Source organism: Phalacrocorax carbo, chromosome 6 (assembly GCF_963921805.1).
Source record: "Phalacrocorax carbo chromosome 6, bPhaCar2.1, whole genome shotgun sequence".
Taxonomy (NCBI): Eukaryota; Metazoa; Chordata; class Aves; order Suliformes; family Phalacrocoracidae; genus Phalacrocorax; species Phalacrocorax carbo.
The window spans coordinates 12,472,103-12,491,507 of NC_087518.1; the positions used below are offsets into that span (position 1 = coordinate 12,472,103).

Sequence of the window (19,405 nt, forward strand, 5' to 3'; positions counted from 1 at the left end):
AGCTGAAGGCTGTAAGTGAACTGGATGGTTTAGGGCAGAATCACTGCATGGCTGTCTGTGCCTCCAACTGCATGGGGCTAAACAGGGTCACTGAAGGGCTGTGATAAGTGAGTGTGGTTAAGAAGAGCAGTGTTCTGTGCAGTTTTCTATAAAACTCACTCCATCCCACTCCTTCTGGAAATGCTGGCAGTGACACTCTGGCACGCTCTGGGTTTTGTTCTCTGCGTTAATTCAGAAGAATGCGTGGGTACCACTCAAAGTTGCAAAAAGCTGTCAGATATAACAACATAACCAGAAGGCTGAGGTGGAGTTAAGCATTGCTTGAATGAAAGATTGCAGGTTTGATTAAGCAAAATGTTTCGCAGAGGGTATCTCTTGATTTATTTTTTTTTTTTAATTTTTAATACTAGGTGAAAAATGAAAACTTCGTTAAAAAAATCAACTTCTTATTTTAAGGAAACTTTGATGGAAGTCTTCTTCCTTCATTCCAGTTAGCTGTATTACTAGCTTGCCTGCTGGCAAGTGTTAATATACAGCACCACGAATTAAGATGGGAAAAACAAAATCTTAACTCCGTTGTATTAAATTAAACAGGATTTCTTTCAAAGAATATCCTGCAGAGCTTCAGCGAGCAATGTCTAATGAGGAAATGGGTTGTGATCATGGGGAACAGGCGAGGTAAAAAGTAACAGGAGAGGGTTCTGTAAAAATGCAAGTATGTGAGACATGCAGCACTTAGAGATGGCTGGATTGGTTTGAGGGAAAAGGTCAGAATGGGGCTGAATCCTGTGGCCCCCAACTGGACTGGTTTGAAATTTGCCTTTCAGAAGGACTGAGGAGATGAATGTAATTAATTTCTTTGGTGAATTTCTTTTCTGTTTCAGTTTACGGTGGTTTTACAAACTGGTGGTGATTTTCTTTCCTTTCGTACTGGTGGCACTTCTCATGAGCCAGGCTCAGTGGCTTGCTGCTCAGCATGCACTGAAATTAAAGCCATGTTATTGAGCTGATTGGTCCCATAACCTGCAGGCTGGTTTGCTCCTGACCTGCAGTAGAGGCACTCGCTCCTTTTTATTTGGTTGCCAGAGTACGTGCGCACAGGCAGCAGATGTGCCTCCTGCCTGTGAACGTGTCTGTGGGTGTCACGTTGGCTTCCCTTGCACTGGGATGTGAGCAAAACTGTCATTTTTGTGACAAATGCATGTGGCATGTGAGGGTTTGTCTGATCCATGCTGAGATTTATCCCAACCCTTCCAGTGACTTTTGTGGCTCAAGATCAGGAACCCGAAGTGTTGCCTGTGGGTGATCTTCTCCCGTTCTATCTTACAGAACTGGTGTTTCCCAGGTTGCAAAACCAAGGGGAACATTTAGGAAAGATATTAAGTGGTAAGGGACGGAGGTTGAATTTACACCAGGGTGCCTGCCTTCTCCCAGCATTACTGCAAATGGTGTGAATCAAAAGCAGGACGCAGGTGTAAGGTGGGCCAAGAGAAGTGCAGGTCCTGCCACTGGGAGCATCCTGAACTTTCAGCCAGCCACAACTTTTTAAAGATGAGGAGCCCAGCAGGGATGAGAAATTAATCACCTTAGCTATGAGGAATGTGTGTCTTGTCCACAACCAGCTGCTGCAAGGGCTTTTCAAACTCTATTGCTGTTTATCTCGTTGCATTTCACAGCCCAGGCTGGTACCCCAATCCCCAACACCCCCAAACTTCAGAAGGGTTCTGCTCTGAGCAGGGAGGTTTGTAGCCAGCAGGAGAGGCAGCGCTTGGCGAGCTGCTTCCTGTGCTCACAGCAGTCTGTCGCACTGGCCTGAGACTCTTGCACATCCCCTACATATCAAAGGCCAGACCCAATTGAGCACTGAATTACTCAGTCCCTTTTAATCAATAAAGCATGTTTACGTTTTCCAGAAGTTTAGTGAGAGCTGAGATCTCACATGACTTAAGTCAAATACATCTGGACTCTCTGTTTGCTCCCAGTTTTATATCATCTCAAATTAATTTAAGTACTGAAATGCTGCTGGGCTCTGCTTTCCCCTTCTTTCACTGCATTCTTGTACTTGCGTATTTATTTTTTCATGAAAGACACTTAAGATCTGACCTCACTGAATACAGTAATTTCAAAAAGAAAACAAAGTGTTGCCTAGCACAAAGTGGCTGAGCTGTGGGGGATTAAAGCTTTCCCAGCTCTACAGGCAGCCCTGCTATGGTGAGGTTGGATGCTTTAAATGCAGCAAGGTAGGGGTGTGCACACAGCAATCCCTTTTGCTAACCCCTAGGACAGTGGGAGAGCCCCAAGTACCTCCCTGGAAGAGGCTGAACCCTGGTTGCTTGTGCCCTTCCTTGGCATGGGGCAAGAGCTGTTTTCAGCAGGCTGCAGAAAGGCGTTCGTGAGTGGCCGGTGACCCGTTGCGTTCGATACCCTGCTGTACCGGTCGGCGCGCTGACCTGTGTCATGCCAGCTTATACCTTTGGCATACAGCAGGCTGCGGTTAGCGCTGCTCCTGAGACAGCCCTGACCAAAAACCTGAGCTGCAGCGTGGGCCGGTCCCCAGCAGCCGTGTTACGGCATGCAGCAGGAGAAGCTCTCGATGCTCCGATGGAGCAGCAACACGCAAAGCTGCAGTTGTTGTAAGGCCTGGGGGATTAGGCAATCACCTTTAAATGCCCTGCCACATTGTCGGGCTGGAGGCGCTTCCCCGCAAAGCTCTGCAGGTGACAGCGTGCAATACAAGCTCTGCCTGGTTTGGTAGGGAGGGTTTAAAGGCTTCTAATGCATGTGGTCAGGAGTGCGTATGGGACCAGGCAAGCGTGGAGGGGACCATGTGTGGGACAGGTCAGGGCAGGCATCTCACGTTGGCCTTTTTTGCAGGTGCTGTGCAAAGTGGTTTGCAGGTGTGCAGGAGATTTACTGTAGCGGTGCTTTGGGGATTGGCAGGATGACTCTAGAGCCTCCCCTCCGCTGTGGAGGAGAGGTACAGCCTGAGTGAGTTTCAATGGCTTGTGGCCGTGGTAGGGACCTTGGAGTACCAGGCTGAAGATATTGACCTTTCTTGCCTTGTGAGCCACCTAGCAATGTCCTCATATGGCCAGGAGACACCATACATGTCCTACACATCATGGAGCTCTAGGATTTGTCTTCAAGGGAGATATAGTTACAGGTCCTTTGGGGTCCCACCCAATAGAAGGATGAAAGAAACTTTGCTAGTTGCTGTGGGATTGCCCAGATCCCTCCACCTTTCTTCTGAAGGAAGAATCCTTCTGGAAGTGGCAGTGATTTGGGATAGTGAGGTGTTCCTTGGGTGTACCTTTTATTTGTTTGAATTTGGCATTCCACTGGGGATTGTTTGCAGTTTCCTTGGGGTGACCTCAGTGCCAGAATGTGCTGCAAATATAATTTCACTGCAGAACCAGGCCACCAGATCCTCCTGGCTTCCTTGTCCTAACCTTTGCGTTGTTTTTTTGTAAACACACTGACAGCTTGAGGTTTATTTCTGTGGGCTCTGTAAGCTGATCTTTCCATGACTGTTGGGGAACAGTATTGCAACATTCCTGCCTCTTCAGCTAAGGACATCATTATGAGGCAGAGTGTATTTTTGTCGGATGAACTCATCCAAGCTCCCAGGGTATGAGCGGAGCTGCTCATTCCTGACATGCGCCTATTTCTCCCTCACCATGCAATTCCCATCAAAATGCACTTGCAGAGCTCTTGTGCAGGATTAGCATGTGCTACTGCACTTCTGTTGCAGATGGTGACCTTAATGGCCAAGGACATGGGACAAGGCAACCTGGCCACATCTGGTTTTACTCCTTTGGGTGATAAGCCTGCACATAAGAGGATGGGTCTTGGCAAAGGTGCTTTTCCCTCTCTTCTCCCTCTTTTCCCTGGGCGTGGTTGCCACCACTGGCAACAGGTCCATTCCGTGTCCAGCACTGAGTCCCACTGAGGCAGTCTGCGCCGGCAACATCCTGCCCTTTCCAGAAAGATGATTAGTCCCACTTGCTCGTAGCTCTACAAGAGCATCCCTCCACAGATGTGGCACTGGGACTAGCTCACTGCTAAGGACTCAGGAGAAATCCCCGGCCCTTCTGCGCCCAGGTCCAGACATGGACATGGTAAGCCGTGGCTGGAAGGAGCAGGGGTGCTAGAGAAAGCAAACATGCAAGTACTAGGGGTGAAGAGGAATCTCTGTCATAGCATTTGTGAAGAAGAGGCACCTCAGACAAGGACAGGTTGATGGCTCCATTAGGGCATCTGCCTGCTGCTCTTAATGGTGGATTTGACTCTTTCACCATGGTATACCAAAGCAAGGGAAGGGAGAAAAGGAAGAGAATGGGTGAAGGAATCTCCCCTAGAAATGCCCCTGGAAGATATATGTCCACACCATACCTTATCCACATTAAGTATCTGCGTCTGCTTTGTGCTGGCTGAACGCTCCCTGGGTAGCATCACCAGACTGAAAAGCTGCAGGAACTAAGGGAACCATTCCCAGCTTTCTGACTGCCGGCACCCCGTTCCTCAGCTGGCGGCGGGAGATCAGAGCTAATTAAAACCTTTATATGGAAACTTATTTTTCTTGCATGAAGGACTTATTCATAGGATCCCAGCAGTCCTGTTTTCCCCCTTTCATAAAAATAGCATATTCACTCTGTTGATGATGTGATATTCTGCTCCAGAAGGGCACATTTTTCTACATGTTCTTTCCCCCATTTATTCAGCTAGTGCCCATGACTTCATTTATTTATTGTAAATAAACAGCTGATACCATTTCTTGCAAGCACTACTTCTGTGCCGCTCTTTGTTACTGCTCTGGCAACAAAACACTTAATTGCCCTTTGTCAGGCAGCAAAAATTTTGTACCCATCTGGACAGGGCTGTTTTAGTGTGACATTATTAATTAACCCTGTGGCTTCCAGTCACATCCAAGCTGGAAATATAGCCAGCCTTGCTGTTAAGACGAAAGGATTAGCTGATTTGAGTTCAGTAAATCCTGTGAAATTCACAGTGGCTATTTGGGCATTTTTCTGTGGAGATGGAAGGTGGGAAATATCTAGAATTGAAATGACTCTGGGAGACAGTTCTGGTAATTAAAGGTTCAGTCTTGATTTCAATTTACCCATGAAGTAACTATGCTAATTGCCGCTGGGGCCCACCTGGGTTTCAGCTGTTACAATGTTGAGCATCTCTGGTACTGAGGTGTTAATGACTATTTAGCGCGCAGGAGCTCGTACAAAAGCCAATTTTTTCAGCTGGATCTGATAAGCCATGTAGCTTCTGGGCAGCAATGTCCAGCTGTTATCTGGGGTCCATCTCAAACCACGTGCAAGTACTGGATGTCTGTTGTGCTCATGTCAGTGGGAACTTGGAGCAGACCTTACCTGCAGGATGCTGGTTGTTATCTCTGCTCGAGAAGGGTCCATGCGTGGATTTGCAGGAGAGATGTTGCAGGACAGGCTTTGAAGGGGACGGGCAGAGGGATCAAGAGCAGCGCTGTTTTTGTTGAGCTATACCCATGTTATTGGGTATGGAGCAAGGGTGGTACAAACGTTGCCTCCGTGCATTACTCTGAGTCCAGAGTTGACATGGGATGAGGTTGATGATTATGTTTCCATCACTGCTGCTGACTGCCAGTTGGGACCAGACCGGCCCTGTGGTATGTCCCTTTCAGTTCGCATGTTCGGGCTTTGCCACAAGGGAGCCTCCCAGTTGCCTGAGGGGACTTTTTTTCCCTGCTGTGGGAGACTTAGCAATGTGAAAAACCATTTATATGAAAAGGCTTCTCTTCTCTTGCAGGTTCTCCAGGTCAGATGAGTTGTCCCGGCACAGGCGCTCCCACTCAGGGGTTAAACCCTATCAGTGTCCTGTCTGTGAGAAGAAGTTTGCTCGAAGTGACCACTTGTCCAAACACGTCAAGGTGCATCGGTTTCCACGAAGCAACCGCTCCGTCCGCTCTGTGAACTGATTCGTCCCGCTTTCCCCTTCCCGCCCAGCCATCCAACAGCAGCCCATGACAGCACTTTGCTCACTATATTTCTAGTGATAATTTATTTGTCTCCACAGAACACTCAATGCTGTTACTTGATACCACCATGTCTGAGTGTCCCATGTCCTTTAAAGATGATTTGAGAATGAAGTTCTTTTTGGGTCAAGGGAGGGGGGTGCTTCTTCCTTTTTTTCCTTTTTGTCTTTTTTTTTTTTTTTCCTTTAAGGATGTTATTTTCCTTTCCTTCTGTCTTTTCCTCCTTTGCTGCTGCTTCTTTTGGAAATTACAGTGTTTTATTTTTAGCTGTTTTCTGCTGCACAGGAAAATGTAAGAGTTGCTTGCTGCTAGTTAATTATAGCCCTGGCATTCCTGAGGGCTTTGCTCATGTACAGGCCATTCATTGTGAGTTTTTATTAAGCTGCTCTATTTGTCCAGTTTGGAAACAGCAAATTCCTTTTGAGATGAAAACAACTCCTTTGTTTTTGGGTTGCCTGAGCCAAGGATTTGTAGGGGCTGGCCATAGGAGGAGGAACAGTGGGAGTCGGGGACAGTGGGAGGCAATGCGTGGAGAGTGCTGGAATGTGCCTCCGTGCCTCTCTAAATTCTCCCACTCACATTTACCTTTGCCTTGGATAGGGCTATATATAAATATTTATGTATATTCATACATATATATATATTTAAGCAAAGGCATACCCCAAGCAAACCCAGAAGCTCAGACTGGATGAAATGGCTTGGAGTGGAGCCTTTTGGTGTGGCTGACCGTGTACTGCGTGCATGTTTCTCCTGTCCTGTGCTGTCATGGGGTGAAAGGATGCTCATGCGTCGAAGGAAACGCTGCTTTCCTTTGACTCTGGTTTGTAGCATCCACTGTCGTTAGCAGAAGAGCTGTTGTCTAGCATGTAAAGCAGCAGGAAGCTGTCTCTGTGCCTGTCCTCTTGTGTGACCTTGGGGGAGAAACCCAGAGCACCAGCCCTGGAGGTGCCTGGTGGTCCTGGTGAGCACGGGGCATCCCGAGCATCCACTGCAAGGCAGCGCCTTGCTGGTTGGAGCTAAGTCTTTGTCCACTGGTCAGCTGGGTCCTGTAGGATGTTCTTATCCCCAGGGGAGGGTGGGAGGCATTGTGGCCTGGTGAGACAGCACCGTGAGATCTTCTGTCTGAGGGTGATCATCAGTGCTAGTCCTCTCCTACTGACAGCCATGTCAGAGCTCCATGCAGCTGGGGTGGGTGAATGGGTGAGAACAGTAGCCAAAAGAAACAAATTTGTGTGGTAGCTGGCTAAGAAGGGAATTTAAACAAATAATCGGATGGTAGCAGGCGAGTGATTTTGTTTGTGTTTCTTCTTGTTTTGTTTTTCCTTTTGAACTCTGGCAATTGTAAGAAGCTTTAGAAGAAGTAGAATTCAGTAATTAGGAATGATTTTTATAATGGATGTTGCATTTCCTTTCCATTTGCTGACAGCATCTGTTTGTCTTTTTGTTGGCAAAATGGGAGATAGGAAACTGCAATTCTAGCGCTAGGCAGAGCAGGAGCCCGCACTGTGCAAGAACAGCAGGTCTAGCTAAGGCAAATGCATTCCTTTTGTCCTCTAGAAATTAATATAAATGAACTATCATCTATTGACTGGTTTATATCACATCCTATGAATGTATGTAAATAAAACTGTACATAGATGCATATCTATATAAAATATCTTTTAATAACGTATCAAAATTTGTGTAAATTGGAAACAAAAATACCTATAAAGCCAGTGTACATAAGTTACAATTCTGTATATTTTCTTTTGTTCTTCATAAAAATATATTTACTTTGACAATAAAATGAAAATGGAAATTTTAAATCCCTTCTTGAAATTAGTATTCATTAATTTTCTTTGTAGCCAGCTCTGTTATTGGGACAATAGAACTTGAAATTTTGATTCACCTGGATGTAACTTTTCAGGTGCTGGGTAACAGGGAGACAATGGAACAGACCTGAAGTTGTCTTCAGAAGTTTTTCTCATCTCAGAAGGTCTTGGGAGGCACGAGATGTTTCAGCTCTCCCTTTGCTAGAGCCCTCACGCCTCTCCTGGCAGCCACACTGGGACCCGAATGCCTTCTGTGGTTTCTGACTGCTGTGGAACAGGTCTGCAGCTTCAGTAAAACTGTGGTTAATAAATTAGAGCAAGCAGGTTTTGAGGAAATTCAAGCTCTAGTGGTTAGTGTGAAGGAGGAAGGCCTTCAGAGTCTGCTTGGGACTGTGATGGTGACTCACTGTGTGACCCAGGACAAAGGATTCAATTGCCATGTGCTGCAGTTCCCTTTCTTGTAAAATGGGGATAATAATGCATCATAATGATACTGTGGGACTTAATTTATGTTTGTGTGATCCTTGGATGGAAGGAGCAAGCAACGAGACCAGTAGTCACAGGATTAGATTGTGAAAGAAAGGCTCAGCACGGCGGAGGTCTTGGTGCCAAGGCGCTTCAGTTGGCTCTTCTGTAAATCCCATGCCTAAGAGTGATGTGAAGGATCTGTGGTACGAAGCATGCCTCAGGCCTGAGAAGACACCCTGTTCTGCAACAACCATTGCTTCCCATTTGTAACAACGGGGCATGAACATGATGCTCTTGTGATCTGCAAGCCAGGACATCTCTTGCACTATGCGTTTGGTTGCTTGGCCTCCACTGGAAGAAGAAACCAGCAACACTACTGGTGTTAAAATAACTGAGTCTCCATGGGAGCAATGGTGCAGTGGGTCCAGATCTTCTCCCAGCAAGAATCACTCTGACACTAATGGGCACTTGGGGATTAAAGTATCTCCCTGAAGAACAGCCACCAGAAAATGCCAGCTGATGAACCAGGGCTCTCCAGACCCCTGATTAATTTTCCCAGAGAATGGTATGAGTCTGGCAAGAGGATCGAGGGATGAAGCAGACCAAGTTCTGTTCACTCCAGATTGTTGTTACCTCCTGAGATGTAGCCTGAAGACAAGAGTCCTAAGGACAGCTGTTTTAAGAGTGCTAGTTGCACACACACTTTAATTAGCAAGCCTGCACCAAGAGGATCTTTGATTCCCTTCTGTTCTCACCCTATTGACATCATGCATTAAACCAGCTGCTTTATTTTAACCAGCATCTCAGTCTCCTCCCCATCTCATCTGGAGTTCTGATATTGCTGTAACATTGGGCAATTCATCCTGCAGGACACTCGGGGCAGAAGTTGTCATTTTTCTGCAAGAGACAATACTTAAAGCTGAAGTGGGGTAATGCAAAACACCTGCTGTTGGAGCACAGCAGTGCAGAAATCTAAGATCTAAGCTATGTTTTAGCCTGGAATGTTTTCCATGAAACACTTTTTCTTTCTTTTTTTTTTTTTCTTTTCTGTTTTCAGTATGGTTTCTGAGTGTGGATTGTGTGGGTTTTTCTGGCCTGTAAGGAAATTTAAGTTTATGTAAAAGTTGCAACATATTGCTCAGAAGAATACGGCCACGTTTTCTGTGAAGGGAGTTAGTTCTGCATGAAAATGAATGATGTTTTTGAGAGGTTTGTCACAAAAGAGAAGAAATCTCCAAAAGAGATATTGGTGTTTGTTGTATGTGGAATTGCTGGCTTGCCTGGGCTTTGCTGATTCACGAGAAAAATGTGGCCTTGCCTTAAGCTTGATTACTCTTTACCCACCTGACGATAAATATATATTTAAGTGCTTTGATGCCACAACTGTGGATAAGTTTTTTATGTCCCTGCTTCAGCAACTCTGCATGGCAAAGCACAGCATGGCATCATTATACATATGCCTAAGTCTCATTGACTTAAAACATCTGTAATTGGGTTTCTGAGGTGTTAATGGAGATGCGTGTAGTGTTAGCGCCTCCACGTAATGATCATGATCTGGTTCCTAGCACTTGTGAGATCTCTGTATGTTTCCAAAATGTTTTACTGGTAGTTTTGGGCTGTTTATAGTCTCTTCGTCAGAGCTAGTGGTGAAGGAATAGTGTTATGAGAGGTGAAGAGCCACCAACTGGGAGGGTTGTTCTCAAGGTAAGGACTAAGCATAAGGAGTAAGAATAAAGTGGTATTTCTATAAGGTGACTTGGCTTCTATGACCCATGGCTAAACACAGAGCAGTGGAGTGATGTGTCTGAGACCACAGAGCAATGCAGAGGGGAGATGGGAACAGAACCGAGAAGTCCCAAGTCTCCTTTGCCCCAGACAGTGGCACAGACCACATGTCAATACCACACAGAGGCATAGGAGGCAAAGAGTAATAGGACACATAAATGAGACATCAGATAAGCAAAGAAAGGTAAAGACGGGGCATGAGATAAAGCCAGGCTACACTGATAACGTCTACTTTCGGAAAGGATGCCAAGGAGAGAGGAATGAGAGCTTGCTTGCTGATGTGTTGCACTTGGGAGTCACCGAGGTAAAACTCCCTAAGAAGGGTCCTGCTTCCCTGACCTGTGTTATGTGCGGGCTCTTTCCCCTGGCAGTTTTTGGGGCAGCTCAGGGAGCTGGACCCCTATGGAAAGCAAACCAGCCCATTGGGCAGAGTGGTGTGATGAAAGGTGGCAAATCTGTTTCCCTGGAGGAGTGCTTGGGTTTAGACCCTGGGATGGCTACAACAGTCCCCTGCTTCCCACCCTCCCTGGGGGGTTGTTTCCACTTAAAACCTTGTGCCAGCAGCTGCCTTCTTGTCTAAATGGCCACTATACATTTAATCCAAACAACCAGGTGACTCCAGCACAAAGCCAGTGGCAATAAGCCAGTGTTAATGATTACCCTTGGTCCCCTGGGTTATGTAAGCCTGGATGTGCTGTACCACAGGCTCTCGGCTCAGACCTGCCCTCCCCGTCTGGGAGAAATACCAAGGACCTGCCAACACACACAGAAGGCTGTTTGGAGCCAGCTGGGATTTTCCTTCTCCCCTTTTGACAGCACCTATGAAACCTGTTATTCACTTGGTTCAGTGATTGCTATGCTTTGCTTTCTTGATATTCAGAGACATTGCTTTTAAAGAATGAGTTGTGCTAAGCTCCCACTGACTTCAGCACAAGCCAAGGACAGTGACCACCATGGCTTATCCAGGGAAAAAATTTCCCCGCTAAGGCAGGGTCTGCAGATCCTGGTGGAGCCTTGGCTTTTCTTGCTTATTTCTTCTGGGACATCTGTGTTTGTGTCTTTTAATCTCTAATCCCACAAGTTTTAGTTTTGTTCTTGCTTTGTTTTTTTTTGGTTTGGGGGGGTGGTGGTGGTGTTTGAAGGTGTGTGGTGTGTGAAAAATAGATACTGTGAAGAATCTTCTAGTCTTAACATCTAGTGTGTGTTTGCATTCAGCTAGAGGGATGGGACTTAATCACTATTCTAGTCAAATGATCCTGTATAGTGAGGTTTGTAGCTCCTCAGTGCTCAGCGTTTTACAGGTCTGAGCTTTGATCTGCTCTGCCAGCTCAGTGCAGGTCTTCCTCCAGCTGCAGCTGGAGCACATCCTGAATCTCTTGCCATGTTCCCTACCTGACTATAACTTTTCTAATGGTTTTGTGGTTAGGCTGACTCGAAGCCCATGTAAGTACTTTATCTCCTACAGAGCTAGGGCTGGATGAACCTCTTAGCCCTTGGAGAAGTCTGTTGCAGAGAGCTTTCATCAACTCGCCCACCCAACGGAGTGTGTATGCCTTGGCCAGCATCTCACTGAGCACCAGCTCACTATTCAAGTGCCCTGCAGTTTAGAGCAACATCTGACAAGGCTCTGGCCATCACGAGCAGAGGGCAGTGTTTGCATCTCAGCCGAGCGCAGCAAGCCGAGGTGTTAGGTAAAATGGGAGTGAAATACATGAGTGACAAGTAACTGTTGGGAAAGCCAGCTCTCCTCTTGCTCACACTGGTGCCCATCTGGTAACTCTTCCCCTGCTCATCCTGGATTCATAACCATCCTGAAAGGAAGAGAAAATCGAGGTGAATGTGACCTATGGTTTTCTGGAAGGGAGTGGAGGAAGAAAAACAGAAACAGAAGCAAGGTATGGCGTAAGAGGCACTATTCTGTCTTTTCCAGCAAAAATATAGTGACAGGCTCTTTTCGCAGAAAGGGCTCTGCTTGTTGCACAGGAGGAGGGTGGCCTGAGCTAGCAGCCAGCGTCAGAGCAGCTGGTGTACAGTGCTCTGGGGCAACAGCAGCTTTATGGCAGGGGGTTTAGTGAATGATAGTCAGAGAGTTGGGGCTGGGAAGTTGGCAGTCACAAAGAGAAGGGGCTGGGATTGTTCGTTGTGGGTCCATCAGGTCCCCTTCCTTGTATAAGGATACTGCTTTTCTCTTCCTGACTCTGTAGCTGATTCATGGAGAGACCTCAAATCTTAGCACTTCCCAAAGCAGAAATATTATTTATCCGTATGACCCAGATACCGGGAACATCAATAATTACAAGGCACTCTGAGATCTTTAGTGGAAACATCTATCCAGGAATTGTTTTGCATGTGACTGAGGGTGGAGTCCAGCAACCCACAAAAAGAAAAGTACAAAGAATTACTGTTTTGTATCTAAAAAAGCCTCTGGCATCTGCCTTTCCTCTTGAGTCCAGCAGGCACCAGCCTAAACCCTGCTAGTTATTCCAATATTATGGTTGCAAATATGGGATTGGGCTATTGCGCTGAAAAGCGTCCAGACATTTAGTAAATTTGCCTTCCATAAGTGAAGGAGTGGCGTGAACGTTCGAGTTTGGCTGTTGACTGCTGACTTTTTCTGAGAAGTCTATAAATGGCAGCCAGGTAGTCTCTCACTTTTTGTTTCTCTGATGTGCGTTGTTTTTCCATGGACAACATGTCCTGGACCTTAGAGAGTTGGCTGAGGCTAGATTCATTCAGACCAGGTGTCCCTAGTGGCAGATAATGCATCAGGGAGGGTAAAGGGCTTGGAAATTTCATTATGTCAGAAGGTCCATGCTGTAGCCAGAGTGGCTGGAAAAACACCTGGGCTGCGCTGATCGCGGCAGCCCCATAGCAAGTGGTCTCATGGGCTGGTGCCGGTGCTGGACCTTGACTCCATTGTGCTGGTTCTCGGGCCTGGGTAGGACACCGTGGCACTGTGGAGCTGAGATGTGGATGGGGTAGCCTGGCGCAGGACTGATGGGGGGAGCCCCTGCTGTAAATGAGACCTCTCTGCCTCGGCTGATGTGGAAATGGCCTCTGGTACAGGCTCAGCCTTCTGGAAGTGGCAGAAGCTCCTGGGGAAGGTCAGCTTTGGCTGGAAGGGGAGCATGGGGTGGTGAGCAATCTGCTTTCTCTCAGAAAATCGAGTTAGTTACAGCTGACAAGTTTGCGGGTAAACTCCCTCTTGCTCCCTAGGAATTAATGGCACAACTGGAGGGTGTTCATTTACCTGTTACCCAGGACCTTTAGTCTCCTCACAGTTTATTCCAACAGCTGATAAATAAACACACATTAGTAACATATTTGCCTTCAAGAGAGCGTGGATTTTCTTTGGCACTTATGCTCACAAGAGCCCTTCTCAAGCACCACCCAGCTGCCTGATTGCTTACCCCTCACTCAGTATCATTGGCAGCACCTTGCAGATAATCCAGGCTCGTGCATGAGATCAGTGACACCCATGAAAGTTTAATGTGAATCAACCTGTGTCATGCCTAACGGAATGATCAGCAAATTACAGTTGGTCCTGATGACTTCATGCGAGTTACCTGATACCCTGTGACAGATCCCCGGTGGATAGAAGACCATGAATCCAGGGAGAGATGGAGCCATCTTCCTTGCTTTACTCCTACATTTTCATGCTAACCTCAGTGAAATAAATCAGCTGTGCTAAATTAATAATATTTGGCACTTCTCTATCATCTTCTAGCTGAAGAGCAGAACATGCTTCCCAGTGGGGAATTAAGCCTTTCAAGCCCCCTGGAGAGTAATTGTTACCTTCATTGTGCAAAGTCAGAAGAAGGATCTAAATGATTTGACCAATCTTGGGGAGCTTGTGGCAGAGCTGTAGAGCAAACCCAAATGTACCAAATTCTTCTCAGACCCAGGCGTTAATCACAGCTTAATCATTTGATGTGATTTTGAGATGCGTACACACTGATGTATAGATGCAGTTAATTGAAGCACACTGGGGGAGAAGTGAGGATGCAATTTAGCCCTATGGGTAAGCTTAAGACCTGCATGAGGTGAAGCACAAGGGATGACAAACATGGTCATTTTGCTGGTGTAACATGAGTGATGGTGCAAGTGTGCTGTGGCCCTAGCAGCTGCTGCAACACCTGGGGAACAGTAGGGGAACAACTTGGCTATATCTGCTTGAGACTTTTTGAGTCCTTGCAATGGCCCTCAGTGACCTCTGCAGATGGATTAATATTCTTCAGCTTCTGTGGGGACCATGCCGGCTCCCATAGTAAGTAACAAGAAGTTCAGCTCGATTTATTTTTTATTGACTTTATCACCCCATAAAGCACTTCCAGACTGCTTAAGCCTTCACTGGTGTGGTTAACAAGATGCTGATTAGCACCCTCAGAGATTTCCTTGCACAAAAATCCAACTTGCACCTTGCAGTACCTTCCTATACATCTGCCTACAATCTTTCCTTCCTTAACTTTGATACTTTCTGCTTACTCTTCTCAAACACATTTGTTTTAAAGAAAATGACCAGCTGCTGATGCACTAGCTGTTATCTATTAACACAAACATTTTTGATTGCATAAGAGTGCCCATTTTGAAAGTTTGTACAGAAGATCTAGTCCAATGTAATCGCTGCTGTTTATTCTGATCTTTTATTCAACTTCTGCAACTAGATAATTTGTGTGGGATTTAATAAACTACTCTTTCTTGTGATAAGTTGTAATTATTATTTTCAAGGCAGTTTACTGAATCAACAAATAACTAGTCACTAGCTACAGCGATGTGCTGTTGAAAGAGACATTTCTACCTGCCTTATAGTGACTAAGTAGGTATGTGTAACCCTCAGAAAAACCTTCCAATCAGAGTCTCTGTGTCATAGATGCAGTATATTTGCAGAGCAAGAGACAGCCTGAGTCAGCTGGCAGTCTAACAAGATGTGCAGGACAAATAAAGTACCTTTGGGGCTGCTCAGAAAAAAATAATTCCTTTTCATTAGAAGAAAATTGAAAGTGTTCACCAGAAGATGTGAGAGAGCAAGAGAGCAAGAGAGACAAAAGAATTGCTGATGCGGTGGCAGGCAGTCACTGGGGATGCTGGTTGTGCTGGTTCATTTCCCAGAGCTGCTGGATTCCCAGAGCACTGCATCCCAGTGATGGAGTCCATCACTGCGGCTATGTGATGCCTGGACCTGCCAGAGTTAGGTGTTCTGAAGTGATGCTCCTTCTTCCTCATTTTCTTTCCACAGAGGCTCCCCTTGAGAACAGAGGATGTTGTGATTTTACCAGAAAGACTCCACTGAGCTAACGTTAAAGTTTCTAGTGCAAAATATCGCAGCCAGCTGTGGGTTTATTTAAGTGAAGTGCTGTTTGGGGACTTGCTGCAGTCATTCAGATATGCAGACAGAATGAAAAGTGGAATCTTCTGTTAGTTTGTTCTTGAAGACCCTCCATGAGGCCACATCTGTGTCTATGTTAACGGAGGAGCCCTGGGACAACGGGGTGCAAGGGCAGTGGAAGGCTCTCTGTAACCCATTTGTCTTTGCTGTCGGCACCTCCTCTCTTCTTCTAGTTCAAGGTCTTCCACCAGTCAAACACTTTTCTGTCAAATGAATTTCAGACTTTTTCAGTTTTTGTAAAAGATTTTTACACTTTTTTTTTCCCAGATGTGTATTTCAAGAATTATGTGTTTTTATTCAAATCTCAGCAGTTCTCTTTGAAGCTGACTTTTCCTTCACTTCTCAGCAACCCCAGAAATGTGATTTTTTATGACCAAAGCATGAACATCTCACCGGAACATACTTCTTTCATGTTCATAGACCTTTTCACGGGACAACATCCACTGTTTCCTACTCGTCTTTGGAAAATATCCACCTCAGAGTCCGATGGCTGCAACTTCTAAATGCAACCATATGATAAAAGCCATTTGCTGTTCCCCTTGCCTGGCATCAGCATGCAGACTCCAGCCACGAAGACCATCTCAAGGCCATTTCCATACTCCGGGGAAGTGCAACACTGAAGAAATGTGAAGACTCAACTAAAGCCTTTAGGGCCTCCAAGTGGAGGCAGCAACAACACTAATTTCTGATTAGTGTTTCAATGTGATAGCAACCATCATGAGGGAAAAGAGAAAAACTCTAGCAGAGGGAAGATGTTTAAATCTTCAAGGTCATATTTTCAGTCACTCCTAAGCTCAGTCATTCTTCACCATGCTTTGCCTTCTCTGGTCAGCAGTATTGTTGAGGCAATGCAGAGGTATTATTAATTTTTTTGATGGGCACAAGGACGTAGGTGGACCTCCTTGGCAGAAGTGAAAACATGATTTGCAATTTTTGGCATCCTGTCTCATGTTTAATCTGTGAGCCTGTGGCTGCCAGGTTGATAAGAAGCACATGGATTTGGAGTCTGTCATGTTCAGGCTCTGGGTGCAGAGACCAAGACAAAAAAAGGGTTCTCACCCAGGTGAATTCTCAGCTCTATCAGTGAAGGCTACAGTCTTGCTGAATTTGTCAGACACATGGCTTCAATCTCAGGTTGTACTCAAGCAGCCTCTCCACTCACAGTTAACTACTTTTCTTGCTGGGTTGATCTTAGAGGCAACTGGGAGTCTCACCTGGGTCTGGGGCTAATCAGAGGTTTCAGCTGAGGGCATCTCCAGGCTCTCATAAGGGGAGGAGCTCAGGTGAGTGGGTGGGATAGTGATGGGGTGCTTATGCCTGGTCAGGAAGGTCATTGGGTGCAAATGCCTCTAGGGAGTGATCAGGGAGGGAGACTACAGCAAGGAGCAGCTGGCCTGTGTAGTGAGGTGCTTTGAGGAATGGACCTTCAGCAGGTGCTAAGTTTGGGGGGGCTGTGATTGACATGATTGAATCTTTTGGTTTGGAGCTCTTTCATTGAGGAAAGGTGGTCCGTTCAGGGGTGAAAGAGGCTTGAGGCTGAAGGCTGTTTGCTGATGTTTAAGCCTAGGCAGTGATGAATTGTGCCTAGGTGGGAGGAAGCTGGGGTGTTCCTTAACTGAGGTGTCTGAGCTTAGGATCTTGGTTGTGTCTGGCCTTCCTCAGGGGATGTAGGATAGGTTCCTAGTTCAGTTCAGGTGGCTGGGCTGCAAAGAGTGACTCAGGGGATCATGTTCCTTTCTGGACCTGTTGTTCTTTGTCTTCTCCTGGCACAGAAGAGAGGGCTCCCTGCTGCTCCAGCGTCCTTGTGTAGAAACAAACCTCCTGTCAATTCTTTATTTTCTTCTTCTCTGGATAAAAGAGGCTGTGCTCTGAACCATAAAGGCAAGCATACAGGCTGTTTTTTTGGAAGCAGGGAGGAGCAAACACAGTTTAGCCTCTGAGCTAGAGAGTTTCCTAGTACAGGACACACTCCAGATTTTTCCACGTGTGGGCTTGAGCCCAGCTATCACCCTGACAACATGTGGGAATATAAATACAAACAAAAATAACTTCCAGATGAGGGATATATGCAATGTTTTCTTTTACTGGCATTTATGCTAGCTTATTTGGCTGAAGTTGACAATCAACTCTGTTTATTGCAATAGGGTAGCAGGAGGATGTTAGGAACAGTGAAAGTGCCAGTTCAGCTGTGTCTGTATCCTGGGAGGGGTCTGAAACCCATGGCAGCCACCTCGGGGAGGCCCTGTGCAGTTTTTGTGGCGAGACAGGGCCTAGGAACCACCAAGAACAGTCATGTCAGAGCAAAACCTTTCAGGAGACCCTGACTGACCTGTAACTCTTTAGGAGTTCTTGCTTTGTGATGCATCTTGTGAGCCGCCTCTTGACTGCTTCTGCTGTGTTAGGTCCCATCCTTGTGGTGTGTCCTCATGGATCTGGGTAGGACTGCATCCTCAGGGATTTAAACCAGTCCCCTGAGGAAAGGAGGGTTTGCATTTTATCTTTTTACTCATGAATGATGTTAGTGGGTTTTAAGGTGATTTTTGGCTAGGAGAACGTCTAAGCAGCCTGATCTCAATGGGATCAGGGTTGGCTTGGGCTGCGTGTCCAGCGTCTCTGAGGTTTCCTGGAGGGTAAGAGGGTAAGGGGCTGTAGCCCCTTGTCTTACATTGGCAGCAACTTCTCATCCCCTTCTGCCTTGTGTGCCTTACTCATGGGGCTACTCAGTCTGTTTCTGATCTCCCCTGAAGCTGGGGCTATGAAAGCAGTATCTGAAGCTCACTTTTTTATATGGGAAGATAAAACCATGATTTCTTGTGTGCGCATATATATTCCCATAGATATGCTGCTCTAAGCAATGCTGTCAGGATGCTTAGGGATGATTCTGTCCTGCAGCCATTAGAGGGGGTCCTGGTCTACCTGGACACTGAATTTCTTGTTGACTTAGGGCAACATCATGGAAGACAATAATGACGCTTAACACTGGTGAGAGGAGAAAAGGGCTGACTGGTGCTGGGTGCCCTTATAGCTACACATCCTCTTTTTTTTTTTTGTTTTTTTCCTCTTCTCTCTCTGGAAAAATCAGTCTGTGAATGTGGCTTTGATATATTACAATAGTCAGCCCCTGACGTTGCTGCTTTGAGTCTGTATGTCTAATGGGTCTAAAAACAACTAAATAAATCACTCAAATGAGGCAGTAAGCAAATAGATTTGCCCACCTGTTTATTAATAAACACATGCACACGAACCTATATTTCTATATTAGAACATGGCTCTGCATCTCCTGTGGGTATAAAAACACCTGGCAAAGAGTGAGGGCAGTAAGGCAAGTACAAAGTTTCCACAGTAAACATATTTGTGTTTGCTGAGCAAGTGTTGCCTTAGGAAGGCACGCGAGGCGAGCAGCTACCACTCGCTTGCAGAGCCTCAGATTACCAAGCACAGAGAGCAGCGACTCTGACAGCTGCAGATCTGCAGATTGCAGTTAGATCATACAGGGGAAGTATATGAGAGAAGGGACATGCAGGCATTCTTCCCAGCCTCTCTCCACGCTGACCATATGTGTGTAAAGTCCAAGTGCACTTCCTCCTTGGAGTTTGGCTTCAGAAGGCAGCCAGGAGATAGCACAACAGCAAAGCTGAGCGTTCGTGTGGTTTGTTGGTTTTTTTTTTTTCCCCCCTCTTTTCTGGGGTTTACTGCTTGGAGGGTTGTTCCTCAGGATGGCTAAGCGCATGCCCTAATCCGTACCCTTGCAGAAATATCTCTGCTAACTTGCAGAGCAGTCTTTTCACAGTGCAGAGGTGATTCAAGGCAACCTTTCCTGGTTGGATTTATGGTATTTACTGGTAGAGCTGAAATATGGGGGTAAAGGACAAAGGAAGCACAGGAAGAAGCTGGAGGAAAAGTGTGCCCAGGGTCTGGCATAGGGTCTCTGGG

At 46.2% G+C, this 19,405-nt stretch overlaps 2 protein-coding genes across 5 annotated transcripts in view; one reads left to right on the forward strand and one right to left on the reverse strand.

The window, feature by feature from the left end:
* KLF15 (KLF transcription factor 15) overlaps positions 1-7,827 on the forward strand; it is a 46,746-nt gene extending 38,919 nt beyond the window's left edge. For all 4 annotated transcript variants that reach the window (XM_064453723.1, XM_064453724.1, XM_064453725.1 and 1 more), the window contains one exon: positions 5,797-7,827. In XM_064453723.1, the coding sequence (XP_064309793.1) occupies positions 5,797-5,965 (169 nt within the window). In that variant the 3' untranslated portion in view covers positions 5,966-7,827. The remainder of the gene's footprint in view (positions 1-5,796) is intronic.
* The window catches only part of TMEM43 (transmembrane protein 43), a 481,635-nt gene that overhangs the window by 194,536 nt on the left and 267,694 nt on the right, over positions 1-19,405 (reverse strand). The window lies entirely within an intron of this gene.